Below are 27,996 nucleotides of genomic sequence, written 5' to 3' on the forward strand. Positions count from 1 at the left end.
CAACGGCTAATGCCCTTTAATTGTTGAAAAAATGTTGAACTTGAGTGAAAATAAAGCGGGAAACGAGAGTAAAATCAATATCATGTTCAACAACCAATAATTGTGGAACCTTTATAATTTGGTTATGTACATGGTGTACAGTCTAGTAACCATTTGTATGATGTACACTACGGCTGGTTATCATTTAACTGTTTATCTATAATGGTTTCCAGTTCAGTGATGTAACAGCCCGGTATTCCTCTGTATGACGTACATTCGGATTCCAGTACGGCTTCCTTGGGGTAGTAGATAACATAACTGTTACACATCTCGTCCGAGGCACCGTCTCCTTGGTGTGTAACTGAACGTTTGTTAGAGGAATCGAACGTACAGGTGGTTCTCAGTTCGTCTCCAGGCTTTACCTCTACAGGGGGATCAAATCTGAAAAACAAAAAGAGGTTTTGATTAATACTTGAGAGAACACACTTCTGTGACACATTGTTTGTATGTAAACATTTATACACTGTACTAAATTAATGCTGTAGTGTATGTATATATGCAGTATGAACCCAATTGTTAGCTTGCTACATTGTCATATTTTCCATAACCTTTATTTCGAATATGCAGACATGACAGATAGACATAGTTGGGAACTGTTCGAAAGGACTATATGGTTTGGGCCCTTTTTGGCCCCCAAATCCATAGATTTTTTAAACTCAAAATTAAGACATAACGTTTTTGCTAAAATATTTAGTACACCCCTGATTTAAATGTGATAAAAGTTTTCTAATTTTGTAGCTTTAAGCAACCATCCGAAATATGCATAAATTAACTGAATTTGAAAATTTTGCCATTTTTTGCCTATTTTGTGATCTAGATTCCAATGAAAGGTTCTAGTTTCATCAATATCAATTAACGTAAGGAAATTTCTTTCTCATAATTATTCATAAGAAAGCAATGCATTTCCTTGCATTAACTAGCCTTGATGACACTAGGAACTACTAGTGATGGAATGTTTAACATATACCCGTAAAATTGTCTTGACAGATCACAATTCTATATAGTCATATATGCATATATCCACTTTAGAAATTTCTTGCTTCTCGAAAAAAGCAAAGTTGACAAACTTTCTTTTCTTTGCGATTCCCAAATGTTTTAACATGGTTGCATGCATGTCAAAATGTAGGAACAAGTTATTGAATAAAAAACAAAATAAATAAATAAAACAAATGACGGTACCCCGGTAAAGCACTAGAAATGTTAGATTTTCATGTATAACTCACATATGGACAACTGGGTTGGCGTAACTGTAGTTGGGATCATGCGTCAGGAAGCGTTCTACATTGTCGGATGACTTGTGAGATAGAGTGACAGCTGTGCCTTCAAATATACATAATGTATACCGCTATTACTAGTCCATCGAGACATATTTAACATTTAAATCAACGATTACTGCAATTGATGCACCATGTCACTTCCTAATGCAATATAAATGCTACATTAATTGATGCAACAGAATGTCAAACATTCGTACTCACCTAACTCGTGCATGTGGTTATAACCTGCGACCACAAAGATAGAACTGGTCATAATTTTTGCGGAACACATCGAAGAACATTTAGAGTTGATAACAAACTTAGATTTTCCCGGCGGTATGTTAAAATTATTATCTCCTGTCAGAAGATTTCCCAGATTAAAGGGTCGTAATACAGCTGTATAATACAGGACCATCCCTGAACTGTCCATGTAGTCATCTCTCAGTCCGGGGTTACTCCAGTGGATCTAAATGGAAACAATATCAACAGTATAGAGGGAAATGACACCAGCAAAATAAAGGTAAGAAGTTCAAAGCCGTGTCCGTGTTTCGACACATACAAGATACGTTTCCTTTGCTTCATATTCGTGATGCTACAAAAATTGTGACGAGAAAATGATAATCAAATAAAAATGTGTATTTGTGAAAATTTCCAAATTTCTTACATTTGTAAATTTGGTATCTTCCCATTAAAACATTATACGCCATCTGAATTTCCTCAAAACTTTCACAATTTCACACGATGGTTTCTTAACTTAGGAATCTTCATATTACTTCTGATCAACAATTCTGTTATACCAAATTAAATGGTGAATTTCCACTAAATCAATTTTCTTACACCAATGAATTTTCTTAAAACGATATCCTGATCATGAAAGAAAGTGTGACTCTAAAGTATTATAAATTTAATGAGTTTTCTTCATTGCATTTCAGACACAGCTGTATGATGTGTTCGTGAAAACTATAGACCATTACTGGCAAATAGAAATCCAACACACAATGTATCTTGTGGAGTTAAGTTTATCAATGCTTAATGATAAAATCACGAAGTAAAGTGACCTACTTCCATGGTACCGTACTTGTAACCACCAGCCCCTATCCTGAAGCCTGCCTGTTCATTGTGACACATACCAGCTAGTCCAATAGTCCATAGAGCTATCTGTTCTTTACATTCATGTTCTCCCATAGAGTCAAGACAGTCATACTGTGTATTCAACGGGTGGACCAAGCTGTCGACTATAAGGTGAATATTATGTTTATATTCATTGAATAATGATATTGGGTTTTTTTTTCTAGTGATAGTTTACATGACAATATATATCACTTCTTAGGTGCACTTGAAAATCAATAAGTTAATTAAAAGTCTGTATGCATCGTGGCTAACCTTTTTAATGTTGACTCGTAAATTGATGTGTAGCTTGTACATTTTGATAAAGTATGTGTCTGGTATAATCTTGCTTGTAACGTTTTCTTTTCTTAATAAAGCAATTAATATGCCATTTACGCCAATAAGAAATCATACACTTCTGGTATTGCGCATCTTAAGTCTATATACTATTACTCTGTGTGACAGTAATAATTAACAGTCACAAGAACTATAATTATACACTGCAAAGTTACGCTGTCTTCAGAGCAAAGTTGATCGTTAGGTACGACACGCCATTTCTATGCCGACATGATTGTAGTTCTCTATCAGCATTTTCATCCGTGGATGAGCACCTAAACCTTAAACCCTAAAAACAAAAACATAACTTACTAACCTTGCTTAGCACATCCGAAGATGACGATGTGATGCATAACATGTTGATTATCTATGACACTTTTATCTGCAATCACATGGTAGTCTTTGTCAGCAGGGAATGCAAAGTTAATGCATCTGTAAGTTGTATCCTTGGCTGGCACCTTTGTCTGGGTTAGTCTAACTTCAAGTGGGAGGACATCTAAAACAGATGTTTGTAATGTAACCGCATGTAAAATCATATACTATACCTATTGTATCCGTTGTGTACAATATGCTGGAAACCAAAGCAAAGTAAAGTTAGAGAGTTCTTCGTTCTTCAAGCGTCACATGTTTTGACGGATGGAGCAAAATTAAATATAGTATTTTTTGTTAAATTCCTTCGAATAACTATACTTTTTGCAGTTTTTTTAAGTATATGTTTAAAGCAGAGGTTTTGATAAATCATCTGAGAGTTTTACTCTCGATAATAATTTATTTAACTGATACCAATTCCTTCAGTTGCGCTCACATTTAGTTACTGTTTATTCTGATGTATAAATAGTACAGTATAAAAATTAGAGAGTTGAATATTCTATTTGAAGCATAATAATTTGTTGAACTTATTTTTGTATGCGATTGATTTTCACGTAGTTTTCGAGTAATGAGTCACAACAAAAAAATTGATAGCCGCGAAATTGTTCCGATTATAGATAAAGTCGAACCAAATGATTCTACATCGCATAATTAATAATGGGTGCTTCTTTATCAGACACGACATAGGTTCATGAGTCGAGACAAACCATGCATACATACATAGTTTTTATTTCCCCCAAAATATGAAGAATTTTAACAGTACAAACGTTTCATATTAAGAATTACAGACGTTGTAGCATCGCTATCATGTTTTCGCTGTTCAAAATGACGAACTGTTCCCAGACATCATCGGCAATGTCCATGCAATGTCTATTACTTAATAAAAACCAGATTTATCTGTAGCGTCCAGTTCTAAAAAGTGGAAAAAACGTCAAATAGTTCGTTGTTCTTAACATATTAATGAAATTGTCAAACAGATGATCTCTTGGTTTTTTTTAAATAACTTACACCTTGTTAATAAGAAAGTGCACGATAATAATATTACTTCCTTGTTGGCCACAAAATTTACATATAACTATTCCATTTGTGTAGGTAAGCGACAGTTAGATAGATCATTTCTATGTTACCGATCTCTAAAAGTGGATATAGCTCTAGAGGCAATGATGGAACCGGCTTATAAACCTTGAACTATTTACTTCTATAAACCAAGACCCAAATAATATACAGTACAAGGAACTCCTGCCCAGTCGTGTACTCATGTATAGAAATATAAATATAAATAGATATAGAAAGATATAGGCGGCCATGACATTACTACAAAGAAGACCATGACACACATTGAAAATACTCAACCGCTACAACCAAGATTACAACCGACCAGTCTCCTTACCTGGTCCTTACCTCCGCGTTACGTTGCTCTATTATGCACAAATAATAAACATATCACATGTAATCGCAAAACTAAATAACTTACTTTACATGTAAGTGTAGGATAAAAAATTATAAATTAAATACCTGATTCTGTAAAGAGTTTATGATGCAACCTTCTTCAAGCGTGGTAAAGACTTCAGCTATAAAGTCCCGGGTAATATGGTGAACTAATTACCCAGTCCCGGGTAATATGGTGAACTAACCGGTCCCGGGTAATATGGTGAACTTATATATAATTACCTGGTCCCAAGTAATATGGTGAACTTACCCGGTCCCGGGTAATATGATGAACTAATATCTAATTACCCGGTCCCGGGTAATATGGTAAACTTACCCGGTCCCCGGTAATATAGTGAACTTACCCGGTCCCGAGTAATATGGTGAAATCACCCGGTCCCGGGTAATATCATGAACTTACCCGGTCTCGGGTAATATGGTGAACTTACCCGGTCCCAGGTAAGATGGTGAACGTATCCGGTCCTGGGTAATATGGTGAACTTACCCGGTCCCGGGTAATATGGTGAACTTACCCGGTCCCAGGTAATATGGTGAACTTACCCGGTCCCGGGTAATGTGGTGAACTTACCCAGTCCCGGGTAATATGGTGAACTTACCCGGTTTGTTTACAGCGTCACATTCGAGGTCACGTCGGGCGATACAGCTATACCATGAATTGATCTCTTTACACTTAGAGTCATCCAGTGGTTCACAAATACCTGTAAAAGAATACATGATACCACAATTGCAACAACTTAAGAACTGATCATGAAACATTTGATCGGGCGATTCAGATCAGCATCAACCTTTATCCTTTATTACCAATGTTAAAATTGATAATTACTTGTGAAAATAAATAACATATTGAAACCTCTCGTTGATTTGTGAATGTGAAAAATACGGCACATATAATAAAAGTATATTAGTAAAATCTGGGTATCAGAAAGTCATTTTCCAATTTTGGATTTCGCTTGTATTTTGGTGTGAGCAAATATTCGCTCAGTATTCGCTCAGTTGACATCATTGGTAAGCTAAGACTAGCTTGTGGAGATGTATTAAAGTTTCTTCAAACAATGACATTGTGTACTCCTAACGCGTACTATGGACTTCCGGTTGCTTAAAATAATGTATATACAGTCATTTCATTAATGTTGAAATCCTTTTCCGTTGTTAGGGGAACAGGAGATATATATATACATAATGTTACTTAATCTCATAGTAATGAGATACCGACACATATATAAGTGCCAGACACTGATAAAAAACACTGATTAAAAAGTTTCCATGGATTTAGAATATCACAGGGTTTGCTGTCCATTCCTGTGAGTAATTTATTCACCCGATTTATACAATTTTGTCAGAAAGATGGTTGAAATTTTGCTGGGTGGTTTTTCCAGTACTTATTGAGTCTTGACTTGAAGGTGTTAAGAGATGGTGAACACACCACTTCCTCTGGTAGAGAATTCCAGATGTTGATAACTCTGTTGCTGAAGAAGTGGCCTGATTTTCCCAGTCTGAATTGCCTTTTATATAGTTTTCTGGAGTGCCCCCTTGTTGAAGTTCGTCCAATTTCATCGAATAGTGACTCAACGTTCAGTATGTCCAAATGATTTAGAATTTTGTAGGTTTGGATGATATCTGCGCGCTCTCTACGATATTGAAGTGTTGGTAGACTTAGACTCTTTAAGCGATCTTGGTAGGATAGATGCTTTAAACACGGTATCCTTTTTGTTGCTCGTCTTTGTACATTTTCAATGACGGTCATGTCTCTGACCAGGTGTGGTGAGGATACTGGTGTTGCGTATTCCACAATTGGACGAATAAGTGATTTATACAGTGCCAGGAACATTTGAGGACTCATATATGAGAATGATCTAAACATTAGACCGATGATTTTGTTGGCCTTTGAGCTTGACGAGTTGGCATGAATTGAGAACTGCAGGTTTTGGTCAATGTTCACTCCTAAATCCTTTTCCGACTCTACTTTTTGTACTGGTGTTGCGATGCCATCTTGACTAATAGTATAAACATGGTTTCCTTGAGATCTGCCTATCTCCAGGTATTTACATTTGGATGTATTAAGTTTCATTAGCCAGGTCTGTGTCCATTTACACATTTGGTCTATGTTGTGCTGCAGGTTTTGTCTATCATCCATATTGTTGATTTTAGAGTATAACTTTGTGTCGTCAGCAAAAAGTTTAATTGTACAGTTTAGCATGTCTGGCATGTCATTGACATAGATCAAGAAGAGGATTGGTCCTAGTACACTCCCCTGCGGTACTCCACTTGTAACTGGATGAGGTTCTGATGTTGCTCCATTTACCGTTACTCGTTGTGTCATGTTGTCGAGAAAGGCTTTGATCCATCCCAACAGTTTACCGTTGATTCCGTACTGTTTTAATTTATGGAGGAGGAATTTGTGCGAGACTTTGTCGAAAGCCTTGCTAAAGTCCAGGTAAATGACATCAACACTTTTTCCTGAATCTATGCTTCTGGTCCAGTTTTTCCATGGATTCTAGTAACTGAGTGACACACGATTTTCCAGATCTGAAGCCATGTTGATGAGGAGTAAATAGGTTGTTGATATCCATATAAGCTACAATTTCATCCCTCACTATCCGTTGCATGATTTTTGATGGGACTGATGTTAAGCTAATTGGTCTGTAATTGCTAGGATCGTTTTTTGCTCCCTTTTTGAATAATGGAGTGACTATGGCTTCTTTCCATGCTGATGGTAATTTACAGTTTTGTAGGGACTTTTTAAAAATAATTTTCAAAGGTCCTTTTAGTTCTTCTGCTGCTTCGGTTATAAACTTTGGGTGAATGTTGTCAGGGCCAGGAGACTTGTTTGGGTTAATATTCTTAATGGCTTTTAGTACCTTTTCTTCTGTAATGTCTATGTTGACTATGTCGTCTTGTTGATGTCTTCGGGGAAAGGGAGGTAATTCGGCATCTTGGTCTTTGACAAATACACTTGCAAAGTAGTTGTTTAATGTATCAGCTGTTTCCTTGTTATTGGTTGATAGTTCGCCATTTGGTTTTTTTTTATTTCTCCTATGGTTGATTTAACTCTGGATTTGGATTTGACATGAGACCAGAATAGTTTTGGGTTTGTTTTGATCTTCCCGGCAAGGTCCTTTTCGTAGTTGTATTTCGAGGATCGAATTTGTTTTGTAGCAATGTTTCTGGCAGATTTGTAAAGTATGAAGTTATCTTCTGTCTTACAATGTAAGTATTTAATCCAGCAACGGTTTTTAGCTCGGATGGCTGACTTGGCCTCGTGACTCAATTCACGGTTTTGAGGTTTGTTGGTGTTTCTCCCCTTACTCACTGGTATAAAATTTCTCTATAATGTAGTTAAAATGAACAGTAAGGGAATTCAAATATGTGTTACTGTAAAATAAAAACAGATTATCTTTTGTTCTACATTTACCTGCAATATACTGTGAAAGAGTGATATATTTGTGTAGAGGAATAGATCATGTTACAGGAAGAGAGAGCGTAGAAGGGTTAGACAATAATTCCAATTAATTGGTTTGATAAGAGCGAGTGTCGGGGTATATAGCCAGTCGCGGTCATCTGACTGTAACTGGAGTTAGGTGATAGAGTACATGTATGTCCGGTTAGTTCGATAAGTAGTTATTGTTTTTTTGATAAGAGAGTTCATTTAAAGGGAAATGCGAGTTGATATCATGGCTATTGACAATTAATCATAAGGTAAGAAGCTTATAATGTTATTCAGAACAAACAAGGTTGTGAGAACGATAGAAAAGAGGTGTGTCCATCTAGGTAAGATATGGCAAAACAAGTTTATTGTACGATTGGATCCGGACAGTCAGTTTTTGAGTGTTTCAGTTTAAAGTCAGTTAAGTGAAGTCATGATAGTCGTACTGTTGGAAGCAATATACTTGTAAATAGTTGAATTGTATATTGCGACACAAAATAAATTGTAAATATAAGAATACGAATTACGTCATCCTTACATCACGGAGAAACCAGTGATAAATTAGTGGATCCATCACAATATTTACACTTGCTTGGCAAAGTATCTACTCGAATGATCAACAGTAATGCTGATAACGAAACAAATTCAGAGCTCTCCATAGATGTACTATAAAAAGAACAAACGTTTCCACTAATGCAAAGAGACACAACACAAATATACCACAGTCCCCCAATATACACACTCACTTCATACACGCAGCTCATCGCAAATATGACATGAATAGAATCAACTGACCAACCATATGTGTTTTGTTTTAATATCTTTATTACTCACTTTGATGATTAATGTGGGGATATTTTCACAGACCATCACCATCGTCGCTATTTTTTATCCGAGAAATATCGAGAATCACCGCGAAATTTTTGGCCCACGAAAATAACCGGATATACAATGTACTGTATTACTGTGTATGAAGCTTACCTGGATGTCCCGTCGGTAGACTGGTGGGAACAGATCCGACAGTCCACTCACAACTGGAATCACCCAACTCTGCTCCATTAGAGATCCCATCACCATCTGAGTCCATCTCGCACAGCTTAATATTCCATTCCTGGAACGTTACATTATATATAACATTGTAGACTTTCATTTTACATGAAATGCATCCAAATGTTAGGAAATAAGGATTCAACACAGAGGTTTCGGGATACCAAATCTACACTGGAAAAGTGTTCCACCTGTGTGGAACCTAAAGGCGGTAGATCTTATTTCACCTACGGCATTGGATGACATTGAGTTAGAGTAATCATACCTTAAAGATATACTTGCCTTGTTGTTTTGTTCGAAGTGAACTCCGAATGGGTTTCTTTGTCCTCCACCACCCTTAGCTTCGTGGCCAACACCTTGCCATATAGTTTTGTTATCACAAGGGTCAAGAACTATATTTCCATTAGGAATATATGTCTGGAAGTATGGGTAGCCCTGGACACACCATTCTGCGGTAACCATAAATCCCACCAACGTCAGAATAATCCTCTTCATTATTGACAGTTTGGTAAGTTATTTTCCTGTAAATAAATAGGTTTATCTTCATCCCTGTTGTCATTGTAAAAACATGGCTATATAGATGCACGAATCTCAAAATCACTTACATATGTCTAGTTACACCACTACGAGAACAAGTATGCTCACCTGCATCTTAAAGCACAAATTCATTACTACAGTAAAACACATATCGTTTTAGGTTTCGGTTCATTAAGTATTCAGATCTAGGTAAATATGTTTTATTTGCGTCATATATTAGCACTTTAAAGTCATGGTACTATGTATTTTAAATCCTAAAAGGCAGAATGCTGTGAAGTCATTCAGCTGTGACTGGTCATAGTACATTGATTCTGATAATTATGTTTATGATATAAAAAACGACGCACGATTCATATTTATTTTGTAATACTAAAAGTAAATATTGTAATTAATATGTATTACGCGCAGGAGACATTAATTTCGCCCTTAAACGTCCTTCGAGCATTTAAATACATTAAAATGGAAATTTTCATTGCTATAGACACTATAATTATCGAAGGCCAAAACACATCCGCTGGCAGATATATTAACACTTTACGGTCCTTATCTCGATAGTCCCAGCTTTTCCGAATTTGATTCAAGACACATTAGATTTTCACGATTTTATTCGGAAAAATCAGAACGTAATTATTTGTGTAACATGAGGAGGCATAAAACATATGTTTTAGATCATGAGAAAAACTATGATAACTATCGAAACATAAATAATATTTCAGTATAATTGGGAAATAAAAAAAATAGATTGTTATTATAAAATTATGAATTACGTCAACCTAACATTACGGAGAAATATTACTGATCCGCCACAATTTGTAAGTATTGCTTGGGCATAGTGTCTACTCGAATGATCTTTACGGCCATGCTGATAACGAAACAAATTCAGAGCTCTCCTTAGATGTACTATAAAAAGAACAAAACGTTTCCACTAAGAAACACAACACAAATATACCACAGTCCCCCAATATACACACGCACTTGAACTATACGATGAACTATACATATTTATTTTGATACCTGTTTTTGTAATTCTAAAGTAAATATGGTAATTAATACTGTAAGTAATATTAGTGGTAAGACACCTTAATTTCAGTAAATTTTTGAGCATTTGAAAATCCTTCAGGAGTTATTAGTTAAATAAATCATGCACATCTGTACACTCATAATTACGTTAAATGAGTATGCCCAAACAAAGGTGCTTGCAGATATATTAGTCATTATTTTTACACGAGATAATATCCTCGATACTCCAGGGGTTCCGATCACTTACGATCTCTACACCCTGGACTATATCAAAGTAAAATTGGAGGCAGCTCAGTGGAAAACATCTGAACCAATCACAAGCCTGCAAAACTTCCTTATGAACTCAAGAAAATAACACATAGTCAACCAAAGTGTGACCGTTAATACGGTCACAAATGTATACTGAAGTATTAGAAAAATATACGTTAAATTAAGTAGAACTAATTTTACCTCCTGTATCACTCAGTTTTACTTTAAACTACTTTAGAGATCGTAATTATTGATCGGAATAATCGATGATGATGGGATAAGGAACCAGAGAAACCTTTCAGTGATTTCTTTGTCTGAAAAAAATTCCATCCTAATTTTCATCAACTAAGTTGCAGTTTCCCAAAACATTTTAACATGGAACAATTATTGGAAATAGATGCTATGAATCATATGTGATTATGTTTAATACCTAATCTGTTGTACATTGAGGAGAAAATCCTTTCAAATCTTAAATAGTTCAAACATAAAGTCTTCCTGTAGAAGTGTGTATTCCATAACTGAATTACTTCATATCCACCTTTACATGTTAAATATAGAGAAGTTCTATAAGTTTAACCTGGCAACAGAAGCAAGTAATTTACTTTATCACAAAGTATAAATTTGCTAAAAATCTCACAAAAGCCTGATTAAACTTTTCAAAACGCTTGATTGATGGATGCAATTTTGAAGTAAACGGCAGCGTTTTTCAAATATTGTTGGAAAATCCAATCATGGTAGCAATCATCTTTCAATAGATTGCAAATTTTTATGTTCACGTTGATTCTCAGTTAGACACATACATTCTTTTGTTTTTAGAAATATCACCCAAGATAACTGTCGAAGGAATTGAATTTCCGGTACTTTAATTTTTGACATAGTCCTAAGGGAATATAACGTGATTTGTAATCTAATAAAAAATTGGATTATTAAATTTCCCTTCAATTGAGGAAAAATACACATATAAAACTTGGTTCATTAGGGTAGTACTCCATGACCAGTTTTTATAGCAACATGGAAGTAAAATAGACATTTCTCAAAGAATTAGATAAAACATTTAACGATAAGTGATTTGGTAATATGTAATGACCTGTAAAAAGGCTTTTTAATAATAACCGTTAATTGGGGAAAATTTTACTATTAGTGTAATTTAGATTATCCAGGGTGGAATAACATAGAAATATTGAAAATGGTTTTACTATAATAACCATTGTAATAATTTTGATTAAATGAAGCCTTTCATTTTGTACCATGGATTTATAGTTTGATACATAAACCAAATATCAGGTCAGTAACATAGTTATATTAATTTTTACTAAGTGAATGTCCATCGCCCTTAAAGTTCCTTCATGGCAAAATATTTTACACATTTAAATGGAAATTTTAAGTTCCTCATGATATCGAAGTCCAAAGGTAATATAACGGTCAAGTCCATAATCGCGGTTGTCCCATTTTTTTTTAATTTGATGAGACAGTCCAGGTGCTTTTGGAAACGTCAGTATTCCTTTGTGTTAATACATTGAACAAATTGGTTTTGATTGTGAATGAAATTAAGATAGTAGACCAATAACTTCGAAACATAAATAAATGCAGCTAGTAATAAAAACATTACATTGTCTGATATTTACAGTATCAGATATAGGATACACTTCTGGTGTTAGTTCACCAAACTAATCCCTTAAATTAGATTTTTTCTAATGTGAAAATCCAAATTTTCAATAACAAAGTCATATATTACCTTGGTTTTACTAGAACTAATGCTGCCCCTATGAAAAATTAAGTTTTACTAGGTAGAAAGGTTTTTCCTATGAAATTGATATTCTCTTTTGCCAGATAAATTATTCCAGAATAGTTAGCCCTTTTTTGAGAAGAAAAAAAATAGTCTTCCAGGGGTTTACAATTTAAACTCATTGTAATTTATTCTGAAACAAATACAATTTGTGATGATAGTTATTTTTTAAGGTTATGGAAATATAACGTCATATTATCTTTTATAAGAAATTTAAAACTCTTAAAGTCTGTTTACATATGGAAAATGGAATCTGTGAAGTACCTAGTGGAAAAAAATGAGAGAATTAAACGTCAGTTAATAGTTTAACCTTGTTATTTTATTCTGTGAGATATGTTTTTTCCAGGGTGGAAAAACTAAAACATACAGGGTTCAGTTTAGTTTTAGAACTAGAAATTCCCTTGGTTTTAGATACTGTGAGAAGACCAGGAAGGATTTTTTAAAAGAAATACACGTCAGTGAAAGATTTGTCCAGCTTAAGAGGTTACAAATTTACTATTTGAGAATAGCTTTCAGGGTTGTAACGTCAGTAATAAGATAGTATAGATGTTTCTTTTACTATGAGATAGGGGTAATGTGGATATAAAATGATTGAAACACAATTAGTATAGAATGGTTTTACTTGGCTGAGATAGTCCAGGGTGGATTAATTCATCAGAATAAATCAGATCTATAAATTTTGGATTTACTGTTGAATTAGTCCATGGTTATGTATCTGGAAATAAACAGTAATTGTAAACTTTGGAGACCCTTTTTATTTGTATATCTAAGCTAGTTCAGGAGTAAAATTCCGGAAAGATCAGTTTTTAAAGTTGGGTGAAAATGACCATAATTCCAAAATGGTTTTACATTGGGTGAAAAAATAGTCCATGTTCGATCATAACTCAGATAGAAATAGAGAACCCCTATTTTTACTATGAGAGAGTCCAACAGTCCACCATATAATTTAACCCTTGGTTTTACTGTGAGATAGTCTTGTACAGGGTGGATTTAACATGATATTTAAGTCTTGAAAATGTTTTAATGCTGGATTTTACATTTGAATGACATTTACTATTGATAATTTTATTCTCTTGGAATGAGTATTATAAAGAACATGGATATAAACAATTAACACAAATTTTCTCTCATTATAAATGGTGGTAATATTTCGGCCCCCAAGCTATCCAACGCGGTTCCTTGAGATATCAAATCGCTTACCATTTAGCGACCAGTTCAACCATATTATTCCCCTGTTTTGAATTTTTTTTTTTCAATAGTAATATTAATGGTTTTATGCAATAGAAGCCCAGTATTTCAATTTACAGTATGTGATTACTTGATTCTGGTGCTAGACTCTGAGTCCTTAACTGGAATAACGATAGTGAGATTAAACAAATTTTCAAATTATCTGGGCTTACTATATTAATGACTGGAAACACATGTTAAATAAAAAAATTTTATGAAATTCCTTTTTGCCAGATGCGAAATACAAGTAAATAAGTTTCCATTGATTTTTCAGTTACTTCACAGAATAATCCACCATGAATTTTGATAAGAAATTAGTCACAATTAATTTCATGGAAAAGGCGGAATCTAACCACCTATTGAACCCCTGCCAAAAGCTATTGCTACCTATTGGATAAACAATCAAATCTTGGACATTTTTATTTATTTTACACCCTTGAACTGAAATCAAAATATAACAATTAACTCAACTATTTTTATGGGAATGTATAGAATAAAAAATGTTTTATTACAATTTGAAACTCTAATTAAAGACAATTTAAATTTATTACCTTGAAACTTTCTACTTAAACATCAAAATCTACCTATTCTGAATTCATTAGGTATGACAAATACAGAATTTTCATTTTACGAAAACTGTTAATCAAATTATAATAAACTATCCACTTTATAAGAACTATATGTTTAAATAATAAATCTTTAAACTAATTGCCCAGAAATATTATACAATACTATTAAAGGAGCACTTATCATTTTTCTGAAATTTGTTTATTTACACTTTCAATGCCTAATCAAAAAAAATCTCACATTGTTTGAAATAATTTAAGGAAAATTTAAAACAATTACACCTTTTTCTCTAATTTATAATTTTTAAACTATGTACACCTTGAATTTCAAATTCAATTTTATTTTATTTTAATAGCGACCCCCAGGTGTAATTATACCGGCTTTTTGAATTTTTTCCATCAACATACTAAAGGCTCTAACATGTTTTTACAAATGTCTTATTTTACTATGAAATAATATTGGTTTGAACGATTGATTTAGGTTTGTCATATGACCCTTTGTGGAATTAAGAATATAAATTTCCAGTTTTAGTATTTTATACAATTTCCATTCCTTAAATCTTGTGTTAAAAGTGTATCAGTACAATATTGAATCTTCCAACCTACCTCCAAATGCAAAGCCAACTTCTCTAGCACTTTGTATACCATTTTACATTTACAGAAACATTTCTTTTTGTATTTTTATATGGTTAGCTTATTCCAGGAACTTGATACATAATGTGATTTTATTTAATGAATGACAAACAAATCTCAATGAGAATTCTATCACCAATTATCCAATTGATGAAATGTATATGTATATAGTAAACAGTACATTTATAAGACGGTGTTTATGATAGTGTGTTTAAACCTAAATGCCCTTATCAATACTATTTAAAAACTTCATGCTCATGTTTTTTTACATGTTCATTTAAGAGTATAATTTTCCCTTTATAAGTTTATAACAAAATGTGATTAAGAACAAGATATTTTGAATCTCCTTGTATGACACATTGATCAATTGATATGTTTATAATAGTGTGTATTCTGTATATATACCAGGTATATAATATATATATGTTTTTATACCCCCTCCCGTAATTATAAATGTCCCATGTTGATATTAATGATACTAAATACACAATAAACCATATTGATAATTTCTCAGATTTTGTTTAATGTCTCCCTTTTGTTTTCCCGTAAATTAAGATATAAATTTCCTTGAAAAAAATAAAAAAATACAATTCCCCCTCCCGTATATTCCCCCTCCCGTGAATTCCCCCTCCCTCCCCCCCCTCCTAAATATTCCCCTCCCGTATATTCCCCGTCTCCCGTATATTGTATTTTTTTTCCTCCCGTAAATTCTAAAATATATCCCCCCCTCCGTGTAACTTTCCCCCTCCCGTATTATTTTTTAAATTCCCCCTCCCGTAAATTCCCCCTCCCGTATATTCCCCCTACCGTATATTCCCCCCCCCCGTATATTCCGTCTCCCGTATATTCCCCTCCCGTAAATTCCCCTCCCGTATATCCCTCCTTCCGTATATTCCCCTCCCGTATATTCCCCCTCCCTTAATTCCCCCTCCCGTAAATCCCCCTCCCGTAAATTCCCCCTCCCGTAAATTCCTCCTCCCGTGAATTCCTCCTCCCGTAAATTCCCCCTCCCGTATATTCCCCCTCCCGTAAATTCCCCCTCCCGTAAATTCCCCCTCCCGTATATTCCCCCTCCCGTATATTCCCCTCCCGTATATTCCCCCTCCCGTATATTCCCCTCCCTATATCCCCCCTCCCGTAAATTCCCCCTCTCGTATATTCCCCTCTCGCAATTTCCCCATCCCGTATATTCCGTCTCCCGTATATTCCCCCTCCCGTATACTCCCCCTCCCGTAAACTCCTCCTCCTGTAAATCCCCCTCCCGTAAATTCCCCCTCCCGTAAATTCCTCCTCCCGTAAATTCCCCCTCCCGTAAATCCCCCCTCCCGTATATTCCCCCTTCCGTATATTCCGTCCCCCGTATATTCCCCCTCCCTTAATTCCCCCTCCCGTAAATTCCTCCTCCCGTAAATCCCCCTCCCGTAAATTCCTCCTCCCGTATATTCCCCCTACCGTATATTCCCCCTCCCGTATATTCCCCCTCCCGTATATTCCGTCTCCCGTAAATTCCCTCCCGTATATCATCCCTCCTCCGTATAATCTCCCCTCCCCGTATATTCCCCCTCCCGTAAATTCCCCTCCCGTATATTCCCCCTCCGTATATTCCCCTCCCGTAAATTCCCCTCCCGTAAATTCCCCTCCCGTAAATTCCCCCTCCCGTAAATATCCCCCTCCCGTATATTCCCCTCCCGTATATTCCCCCTCCCGTAAATTCCCCCTCCCGTAAATCCCCCTCCCGTATATTCCCCCTCCCGTATATTCCCCTCCCGTAATTCCTCCTCCCGTAAATTCCCCTCCCGTATATTCCCTCCCGTAATTCCTCCCCGTATATTCCCCCTCCCGTATATTCCCCTCCCGTATATTCCCCCTCCCGTAAATTCCCCCTCCCGTATATTCCCCTCTCCCGTAATATTCCCCCCGTATATTCCCCCTCCGTATATTCCCCCTCCCGTAAATTCCCCCTCCCGTAAATTCCCCCTCCCGTAAATTCCCCCTCCCGTAAATTCCCCTCCCGTATATTCCCCCTCCCGTAAATTCCCCCTCCCGTAAATTCCCCCTCCCGTAAATCCCCCCTCCCGTATATTCCCCCTCCCGTAAATTCCCCCTCCCGTAAATTCCCCCTCCCGTAAATTCCCCCTCCCGTAAATTCCCCCTCCCGTAAATTCCCCCTCCCGTAAATTCCCCCTCCCGTAAATCCCCCCTCCCGTATATTCCCCCTCCCGTATATTCCCCTCCCGTATATTCCCCCTCCCGTATATTCCCCCTCCCGTAAATTCCTCCTCCCGTAAATTCCCCCTCCCGTATATTCCCCCTCCCGTATATTCCCCCTCCCGTAAATTCCCCCTCCCGTATATTCCTCCTCCCGTAAATTCCCCCTCCCGTAAATTCCTCCTCCCGTAAATTCCCCCTCCCGTATATTCCCCCTCCCGTAAATTCCCTCCTCCCGTAAATCCCCCCTCCCGTATATTCCCCCTCCCGTAAATTCCCCCTCCCGTAAATTCCCCCTCCCGTAAATTCCTCCTCCCGTAAATCCCCCCCTCCCGTAAATTCCTCCTCCCGTAAATTCCCCCTCCCGTATATTCCGTCTCCCGTATATTCCTCCTCCCGTAAATCCCCCCTCCCGTAAATTCCCCTCCTCCCGTAAATTCCCCTCCCGTATATTCCCCCTCCCGTATATTCCGTCTCCCTCCCGTAAATCCCCCCTCCCGTATATTCCGTCTCCCGTAAATTCCTCCTCCCGTATATTCGCCCTCCCGTATATTCCGTCTCCCGTATATTCCCCCTCCCGTAAATTCCCCTCCCGTATATCCCCCCTTCCGTATATTCCCCTCCCGTATATTTCCCTCCCGTATATTCCCCCTCCCGTAAATCCCCCTTCCGTATATTCCCCCTCCCGTAAATTCCTCCTCCCGTAAATTCCTCCTCCCGTAAATTCCCCCTACCGTATATCCCCCCTTCCGTATATTCCCCCTCTCGTAAACCCCCCTCCCGTAAATCCCCCCTCCCGTAAATTCCTCCCCCCGTAAATTCCCCCTCCCGTAAATTCCCACGTATACAGTATATCAACGTAAAAGTCATTGCGTTTCAAGTTCACACTGGATATAAAGCGCGAAAATGAACACACCACAAATAGGATGAAGCTGAAATATCCATATCCTCACAGCTCTCGAAAAAAAATACCGGGGGAATAAAAATGTGTTTGTTTAAAAAAAGAAATATCCATACACTAGCAGCTCTCCAAAAACTGCTGGGCAAATAAAATTGTGTTTGTGTAAAACAAAGAAGAAATATCCATAACCTGACAGCTCTTCAAAAAACGCTGGGGAAATAAAAATGGGCTTGTTTAAAAAGAGAGATTACACATCCATAAGCGAAACTATTCACGTATACAAAAGAACATGTCACGTCAATAGATCTGTTAGTGTTAGTACATAACCAATTAACGTCGAATGAAATCAGAACATCAGGGTTGGTCACATACATTTATGATATGTCACCAAACAGTTGTGTAGCTACACCTTGATAATCCGTCGTGGTTTAACAGAAACATCCTGTTCAAATTTCGAAATGTCCGAGTAAGGTGAGATATAAACTGCTACGCCGACTGTCAGTCAGAATTGATCTTTTAGGTATAAACACGAGAAAAAGGTAAGCAGAGTTCGCAAATTCAACATCGTTTTTTTAAATAATGTAATATGAAGCATTTATGTATATATTATTATTTCAATAAAATTAGGATTTAATACAACGAGGAGCAACCTTATGATAAACGTTTCAGATTTTCAATTGATGTCATATTTAATAAAATAAGAATAACTATTGTCCGACTATGTAACTCGATATCGATTATTAAGACAGTTTTTGATCAACCAGCTTACAAACCAACAACAACTTCTAAAACAAATAATAGTTGATTGAGTAATCATCATCCATCTAGGGAGTCGTATCGTTATGAATGCTATTTTGATGAGTTATGGTTTGGTCAAGATGATATGGTTTATGTCCGAACGTCATATTAGGCCTAATTAGCAGCCAGGTGTCATTTAAGGACGGCCTCTCCTGTAATGTGTTGCGGTGTGTGTATGCCTATGTTTTAGGAGGTTTATAACCACGGATATAGGGTTTTCTCTGATAAGCTACATATTCATTAATAAAAACACACGTTATACTGTTATCAATGTTTGTGGTAATAGAAATACTACAAGCTTTTGATGCGTTTATCTATCCAATGAAATCATGATATGTTGTTGAAGGATAAAGAAAACTTGTTTAACTGAAGTATAAGGACTTTTGTTATCAAGTTCACATATTAAATTTACGGAAGTAGTTTATGTAACAAATTAAATTATAAATGATGCTATTTTATGTTCATTAAAATCATAAATTTCATTAAATAAAAATTATTAGATATAAAATCAATCATGCCAATAAATTTAAACCATGCACATAATTCTATATACATATTTTTTATTCAATATTTTCTGAATGTTACCAAGAATATACTTTGTCGAACGCCAACAGATAATGTTAAAGACCCAATACCTTTCCGAAAAGGCTTTTAATTTTTGAAATGGGAACGTAAAACGAAATCGATAATTTTTTTGAGTCGGGAAAATTATTAACTTGCCATTAATACTACATTTATCATCATTCTTCTGAACAATTAAATTAAAATAAATAAATGAATAAATGTTTTTGAGAAACCTTTATGTTTTGCTCCGGAAAGGTAGTGGGCCTTTAATATTAATGAGCCAAACGAAGTTTATGACATTTTGATAACATTATTGTTTATGATGTAACACCTGTATTACATGTGAATGTTGCATATATCGTGTTACATGTGTGCTAGGTAATACCTGACAGGTGTGAACATCTTAACGAAGCCGGAACTCAACATACGTTAACTAAATACAATGTAAATATTAGAATACAAAATAACTTAATATTTTTTTCAATTGATACTGCACCACACAGCTGTTAATCATATATACTTATCAATTATATGATTTAAAATGTATTAAAAACAAAACAATTCTTTCCAGGTAACAGTGTGACGATTAAAGATAATGAGGAGTGCATGGTTGTTGCTTATTTTGAAAACAATCGCCTTTTCCTGGGTCCATGGATACCCATCTTTTCAATCACTTATTCCAAATGGAAATAAGCTTACTGACCCCTGTAATAGTACAACCGCCTGGCCAGGGGTAGGTCATGAAGCTATGGGAGGGGGTGGACTTCTTAACCCTTTTGGACACGACTTCAACATCACTGGGAAGGTACAGTAGTTATAATTATTATATCGTTGAGTGCTATAAATATGCGGAGTAAATAATTTGCTTATGCCATTATGGGATTGTTCGCTTACCTTATTAATTTCGCCGTCACTGATTCCTATACAAATGTAATTCTTTGAACTATTCTCAGATATAGCATTACAATTGTGAATATTTTCGATGATGTTTGGATTCGCGAATTTCAATGAAACCGAGCATGGAGTGAAAATAACCCGCGAAAGTTAATCGTTATTCAGTATGTCACTATAGTTACTTTATGCAGTACATGTACTCAAGTCGAATGATTTCAAAGTTCATTTATTCATGTTTTTCTCCTGTATATCATTTTGACGCAATTCGAGCATACAAACAAGACCTTACAAACTCTAAAATCTGTTTCGTGGTATTGGAACATATTATTTATTACTTATCAATGAAACTATTACATTTACTTACATTTCTACTGCAAGTAAGTAGCCAAACATTTTTTCTATTTTCATTAATGTATTACCATGTGGGAGGACGTTTTCGTGTTGATGTGAATGATATTTTCACGTGAATGATATTTTCTTGTGGATGACATTTTCGAGTTGATGATTTTTTCGTGTGGATGATAATTCGCGTGTATGATATTTTCGTTTGGTTGACATTTTCGTGTGGATGAAGTTTTCGTGTGAATGATATTTTCCTGTGGATGACATTTTCGTGTGGATGACATTTTCGTGTGATGATATTTTTGTGAGGATGATATTTTCGTGAGGATGATGTTTTCGTGTGGATGATATTTTCATGTGGATAATATTTTCATGTGGATGTCATTTTCGTCTGGAAAACATTTTCTTAGGATATTTCCGTGTGGATGACCTTTTCGTATGGATGACATTTTCGTCAGGATGACATTTTCTTGGGATGATATTTCCGTGTGGATGCCATTTTCGTATGGATGACATTTTCGTGTGGATAATATTTTCATGTGGATGTCATTTCGTGTGGATGACATTTTCTTGTGATGATATTTCCGTGTGAATGGCATTTTCGTATGGATGACATTTTCGTGTGGATGATATTATCGTATGGATGACATTTTCGTATGGATGACTTTTCGTGTGGGTGATATTTTCATGTGGATGACATTTTCGTGTGAATTACATTTTCATGTGGATGACATTTTCGGGAGGATGATGTTTTCATGCGATGATATTTTAGTGAGGTGATATTTATGTGTTGATGATATTTTCGTATGGATGACATTTTCGTGTGGATGACATTTTCGTGTAATGATATTTTCGTGTGGACGACATTTTCGTGTGGATGACATTTTTGTGTAATGATATTTTCGTGAGGATGAAATTTTTATGTGGATGATATTTTCATGTGATGATATTTTCATGTCGATGATGTTATCGTGTGGATGGTATTTTTCGTGTGATGATATTTTTGTAAGGACAATATTTTTGTGTGGATGACATTTTCGTATGGATGATGTTATCGTGTGGATGACATTTTCGTGTAAAGATATTTTCGTGTGGATGACATTTTTGTTTCAATGATATTTTCGTGTGAATGATATTATCGAATGGATGACATTTTCGTGTGGATGATATTTTCGTGTGAATGATATTTTCGTGTGGAAGACATTTTCGTGTGGATGACATTTTCGTGTGGATGACATTTTTGTGTGGATGACATTTCCGCGATAGACATGGAGATTCGATAGTGAAATATTACATTTGAATCGTATTTCCTTGAAGCCAGATTGCGAAAGTTAAAACCCGTAAAAAATGTCATAATTTATGCTGTAAATCGTGAAAAGTTTGATCCGCGTAAATAACGACAGATACAGTTATCATTATGCTGAATTTAAAATTATAGTAATATTCCAGTTTGTGCTATATACTCAGTCGTATTATTTTCCACTCCTACATGTATGCTAGGTATGGAACACTGTCCTATGTAAAATGGACTCGGATGGGGACGGAATCTCCAACGGAGAGGAACTTGGTGACCCAACTTGTGAATGGACACCGGGGTCAAGTCCAGCTGGTCAGCCGACTGGTCACCCAGGTATGTTTTATTCCATGAATTATTGAACCCATCTGCTAGACTGGTAAATGTGATATTTCGGTAACGTACAAGTCTATATATTAGCATCATCTATGAGTAGAATAAACACTGTTTGAATGTTGAAGCATAAATGAGCGCAAACAAAATTATACAAATATATTTACTCCTTAATTTGTATTGAGAGTATTTTAAAGCTTTTAATTTGCAAGGATTTCTAATGAAAAAGTCGTTTGAAAATGCACCTCAGAAATTTCTTTTTGCTTTACCTAACACTTGACTTTAAATACATGTATGAATGTTGATCATTTGACTTGATTGTAAGGCCATTTTGGGGCGAGTTGAGGTGCATTACAGGTAATGTGTAAGTAAGAGTATTTTGTATGATAAGGCAAAAGTTTATTTGTTATAAATAAGAAGACACAGAATATGATATTGTTAATTTACAGGTGTCTGTGAGCCCTGGAGTGACCCTGTATGTCTACAAAAGAACAGTTTCCACCAATGTAAGACAGAAAACTTTACATGTGACGCCATCAACGATCCAGGTAAGACAATGAGTTTTACACTGAATCAACAAATATTCGTGTGCGGCTAATTTTCACGTAGTTAGCAGGGAATTTGAATTCGTGAAAATAAATCGGGATCCGTACATTCATGAATTGTTCGTCATTCATTTTATTTGTATTTCAGACGTTCGGGACTTTGTTGTCAGGTTCCCGATCACACAGGTTCCAGCAGAAGAAACAACTTACATGTGTATGAATTTCGCCTTACCTGCCGACCAGGATTATCACGTGATCGCAGATAGAGGATTAATCGATAACCAATTCGTCATGCACCATATAATAATCTACGGGTGTACTGTTGATGGTTTGTATATACATTGAACCTTGTCTTATGGTCCACCTCTGTATAAAGAATACCTGTTTAATAAGACCAATTTCCTATGTAACCAAATGGTCGATTTCAGCACAATTGAACCTGAACACAATAGCACTTACCATCTGATAGACGTCTTAAGCATATAAATAAGAGAGGTATATCGTTCATTTTATTATCTCACTTGAAAAAAAAAATTCTCTGATCATATAGAATTAAGAAATGTTCAAAGTGTGGTTTGGTTTCGTTACACATCCCATTTATGTACTAAATAATATTATAAACTAATCTGTTTAGCAGTAATTGATGTTTTCGTTTACATTCCAAACGATTTTTTCACGACAAGCATACTTCTTGTAGCTTTTAATATTCGCAATTCAAATTGCCGCGAAATATGATATCTTAATCGCATGGAAGTAGGTTAATTAAAAGTTTTATTGATCTTCTAACAGACGTAACTGAACTAAACAATCCGTTAATGACTCCCTACGCCTGTGGTATGGCTGGAGAACAGAAATGTCAGGATATGTTTGCCGGCTGGAGTGTTGGTATGGAAGGGTTCTGTCACCATGAGGATGCGGGAGTCAGAATAGGACCTACTGGTTATAGATATGCTGTAATGCAGGTAACAGAATATAGTCGGTAATTCAATGTCATGATGCTCACTTTACCGGCCAGTATGTGGTACAAATGCTGATGTTTCGTGTTTCTTATTGCAATGTCAAATATTTAATGTTTTTGATTGGTTGCTATTTTTGGTGTGACATAAGATTTGTCTCATAAGTTAGAATAGGTGTTATCCATTGCTGGAAAGATAAGCATGTGTATCAGCTCAGTCAGAACATTAACTTGATATACAAAAATTGTATTGTGTAAATATTGCATATGTATGATTCTTTCTTTTTAAATGTGTGAACTACAGACATAAGATTTGTCTCATAAGTTAGAATAGGTGGTTATCCATTGCTGGAAAGATAAGCATGTGTATCAGCTCAGTCAGAACATTAACTTGATACAAAAATTGTATTGTGTAAATATTGCATATGTATGATTCTTTCTTTTTAAATGTGTGAACCTGTAGATGCACTGGAACAACCCGACCAAGGAGCGTGATCAGACTGACAGTTCGGGCATGACTTTGTACTACACCCCCGTGTTACGGCAATACGACCTGGGTAACCTCATGATAGGAGAACATATCTTCCGTATTCCTCCAGGGGAATCTAGTTATACAGTGGAATCAGAATGTAGTTCCAGTAGTTCGGCCAGCTTGATGAACAGTTCTATTTATATCATAAGTGGATTGAACCACATGCATTACATGGGTGAGTTTTTATTTTATCGTGAATTGTAAGGAAGGGATCTTGGGTGTCGGGTATTGTAGTGGTTAAGGCACTCAACATTCACTTAGCCGGCCGGGGTTTATCCACGGCAAGCTCGTGAAAAGATTACGTGTTAGCTTCCCGATCACTTTAAGACCCTTCGTGTGCTTATATCCAAGTCATCGAAACTGACTTATATAAGTTATAAACTTGTTTAGTAATCGATGTAAAATGAAGGTTGTTTTTTTTTAATTTTGTAAGGAAAGGTAGTTTGTTTGGGATACTTGATTACTATTTTACTATATGAAACATAACTTGTACAGAAATGTATAAATGGTCTATTATAACTGTTGCCAATGTCAGTTCTTATGCTATGTATTGTAGGTAAATCCATAACGACATACCACACCCCAGCAGGAGGTGCTGAACAAGCTATCATGGACGACCCACATTTTAGTTACGATAATCCAGTCACACACACGTAAGCCCACAAGGTTCTAGAGTCTAACCCCCCAAAACGATACTTGTGACTACTGTAAATGCATCCTAAAAGGTTAAATTTAACATACCGTATTGCTGGTAATTTTCTCTATTTCTCGGGACAATAGTGTGATCGCGAAACATTGAGAAATGAGTGAATAATACATATACCGCGAACATAGAAATAATTTGATCTCTTCAAACACTATTAAAATTTTGATTTTAATCACATGTTAATTAAAAATGAATAAATTCGAATTGGTTTAAGGGAATAAGGTCAACTGTATGAATATTTTCCTCAAATATTCCCACTTATTGTTTCGAATATTTATGTCGGTAAAATACTTAAAACACTAATCTTTTTTTTACATTTAAATGTTTATAAACTAAAAATAACAAATTATGAATTGGTGCATATATTGTGTCCTTATCATATAGGTTGATGAATATACTAATTATCTATTAATAGTTATTATACTAATGTTTTTGCAGCTTTCCAAGTCCGTTGAAGGTCAACCCTAGAGATGCGTTGAGGACAAAATGTACGTTTAGTTCCTTAAGTAAGGATTTGACGACCACTAGCGGAGAGTCGACCTCCCAGGAAATGTGTTATGGGTTTTTATTTTACTACCCTAAAACGTCATTCGAGGGAGGAGAATGTACCACTGTCATGGGCCTACCACTGCATTTAGTCAGAGATGACACGAAATTGATCGAAGGATGCCAGTTAAAATCTTTTCTCGGAAATCTGAACAATTTTAAGGATATGTTTAATAAGGTGAATAGATCACTTTGATTGTCCTTAAACACGCTAAAATTAGCATTTAAATTTATTTACTGTAAATAACGCTATTTTTGCGTGTACAATATTTTGCGTCAACGTTATGTTGGACATATTGCCGAGTGCATATAAATTCGGGTTCAAGAACTTTCAATGTCAATCGTAAATTCGTAAATAAATAGTAGTATAGTAATTCTAATGATATTATATCTTTATTTAAGCGGTTTTGTTTTTATCATATCGTCGACATTTCATAGCACATTTGATGGAATCTGTCACTGATATCCTATTTACAAACCAAAGGTTTCAGGAGTCAATACTTTTACCATTCCTGGCTAAGAAACATTAAAACTTAAAAGGTTTCGCAAATTGTGCATTTGAATACTTAAAATTACTTTACTTTAATTTTTTATTCTGATTTCACTTTCAGCTTACAACGCGATGTGAACCTTTCTTCTGTCGGAAGGAGTGTAAAGAGTATTTGATGGAACTGAGACAAAATCCTTGTTTGCAGGGAAAAGTCAAAGCTTATGTTGACTATTTACTCAATACTAATGGCGCTACCAGTAGTATGGCGCTCTACCACTCCTGTGATACAGAGATAGCGCTGGAGGTTGTCGAACCTTGTGTAAAATACACTGGAACAGCCGCATCCACCCACAAGTCGTTCTATGTGTTTGTCATCGCTATCATTGTTATATTTACCTTGTAGAGTCACATGTTGCTGATAAAGATAACTTTAATCCCTTTATGTTGTATTTACCTCAATACATACTATATATTGAAAGTCCCCTGAAGAACGGCAAGAGCTATGAAAGCGCTTGGGAGAAGCTAAACTATTTATTGTTGTGTTGTATTCAAGAGTCGAAAAATCCAAAGACTTCCATAGTCATGACTACTGCAATGGCATATAATGATATGAAACGTAACCGAATTTTAACTTGTGTCAACTGAATGCAGTGCCGATATTTGTGCTGATTAAAGATGCTCCATCGCCGACAGAGCATAAACGACATTCATCATTTGAACAATAATTGGTGTTTAATCGTGTACTGATATTCCTAATTAACATAAAAAAATAACACAAAATAATTTATTTTGCCTTTGATGCATGCACAATCATTCTTCATTCCATATAGGATATAGTGCCACAGAATTTTTTCGGGATGCAATGAATTATTTTTCATATTTTTAACTTGATAAGTAAAATTAAAAGCTCGAACTTTTCAATGGTGGTAATGGTGTAAAGTAAGTAACTTTTGTAACGGAAGAAAAATACTAAATCGTCTGCTCCTGTTTTTGATAGTGAAAAAATATCATTTGTCAGCGGTGGAGCATCTTTAAGCAACATTTAGTCTCTGATTGTCATATTCAATATATAGATAATTGTTGTTGATTCAGATTTATGCTCGTCAAAATTGCATTAGGTATCTTCAAATAAGGTTTTGAGAGTTAGACAATGGAATGTAATATAGTGATGACCAGTTCAACGGCATGTAATGTTATGAAACCGACTTTTATTTGTGTTGACTAAATTGGTATACGATATATGTGCTTAAAAGCGAAATTCAGTCCCTGTTTGTTGCACTCACATCAATATATAGATAGATCCAGATTGTACATACAGATTAAATTTACTTTTGATACAAAGTAATTTTGTTTTTTAGTTCTTTATGTAGCATAATGGATATTTAGTCAAAAGGGCATTAAACTAGGTCAACATCAACACTATACAGATTTATTATTTCTCAATAGTTAAGCGTATCATAGGGCATTTAAAAAAAATAGCATTGTATTTACTGTATAACAGGTAAATGCTTATTTAAGGTATTAGACGACAAAACGTTGACTCTTTATCTAGGCGCTACATTTCATGGTGGAAAGATATCATTACACATTGTCTCTGAGTGATGACGAGAAATGGTCAGCACGGTATAAATATACAGTTAAAGTAGTTATGAATATGAGATAAACAAGTTCCCCAATGCATGGCGATTGTTTATCAATAAAAAATGACATTTTTATCTAAACTCTCGTTAGTTAATTTTCAAAATTTCAAAAGGCACTCCTTAATTCGCATGTCCTTTCAAAATTTGAAAATTGAGTAACTCGACCTTGATTAACACGATAAACAACAGTCACTTGTTGGGGA

The 27,996-nt window shown here is 35.6% G+C and overlaps 2 protein-coding genes across 3 annotated transcripts; one reads left to right on the forward strand and one right to left on the reverse strand.

Annotated features, from left to right (window-relative positions):
* LOC138333578 (tyramine beta-hydroxylase-like) lies at window positions 1-9,522 on the reverse strand. The gene is made up of 8 exons (XM_069282038.1): window positions 9,310-9,522; window positions 8,962-9,091; window positions 5,153-5,254; window positions 3,055-3,234; window positions 2,358-2,530; window positions 1,518-1,761; window positions 1,263-1,359; window positions 1-420 (listed from the first exon to the last, which is right to left on the reverse strand). Exons 1-8 carry the CDS (start codon window positions 9,520-9,522, stop codon window positions 168-170), a joined length of 1,392 nt encoding a protein of 463 aa, XP_069138139.1. The 3' UTR covers window positions 1-167.
* LOC138333576 (putative DBH-like monooxygenase protein 2) lies at window positions 9,414-27,498 on the forward strand. 2 transcript variants are annotated; one of them, XM_069282037.1, is made up of 10 exons: window positions 9,414-9,535; window positions 20,088-20,321; window positions 22,253-22,382; window positions 22,829-22,927; window positions 23,073-23,252; window positions 23,714-23,886; window positions 24,343-24,586; window positions 24,968-25,064; window positions 25,556-25,841; window positions 26,275-27,498. In XM_069282037.1, the coding sequence occupies exons 2-10, from the start codon at window positions 20,112-20,114 to the stop codon at window positions 26,554-26,556; spliced, it is 1,701 nt and encodes a 566-aa protein (XP_069138138.1). In that variant the 5' UTR covers window positions 9,414-9,535; window positions 20,088-20,111; the 3' UTR covers window positions 26,557-27,498. The 2 variants fall into 2 exon arrangements, with proteins under 2 accessions (XP_069138138.1, XP_069138137.1); XM_069282036.1 differs by lacking the exon at window positions 9,414-9,535 and adding an exon at window positions 18,544-18,693.
* Window positions 27,499-27,996: the final 498 nt, after the last annotated feature.

Source organism: Argopecten irradians, chromosome 10, assembly GCF_041381155.1.
Source record: "Argopecten irradians isolate NY chromosome 10, Ai_NY, whole genome shotgun sequence".
Taxonomy (NCBI): Eukaryota; Metazoa; Mollusca; class Bivalvia; order Pectinida; family Pectinidae; genus Argopecten; species Argopecten irradians.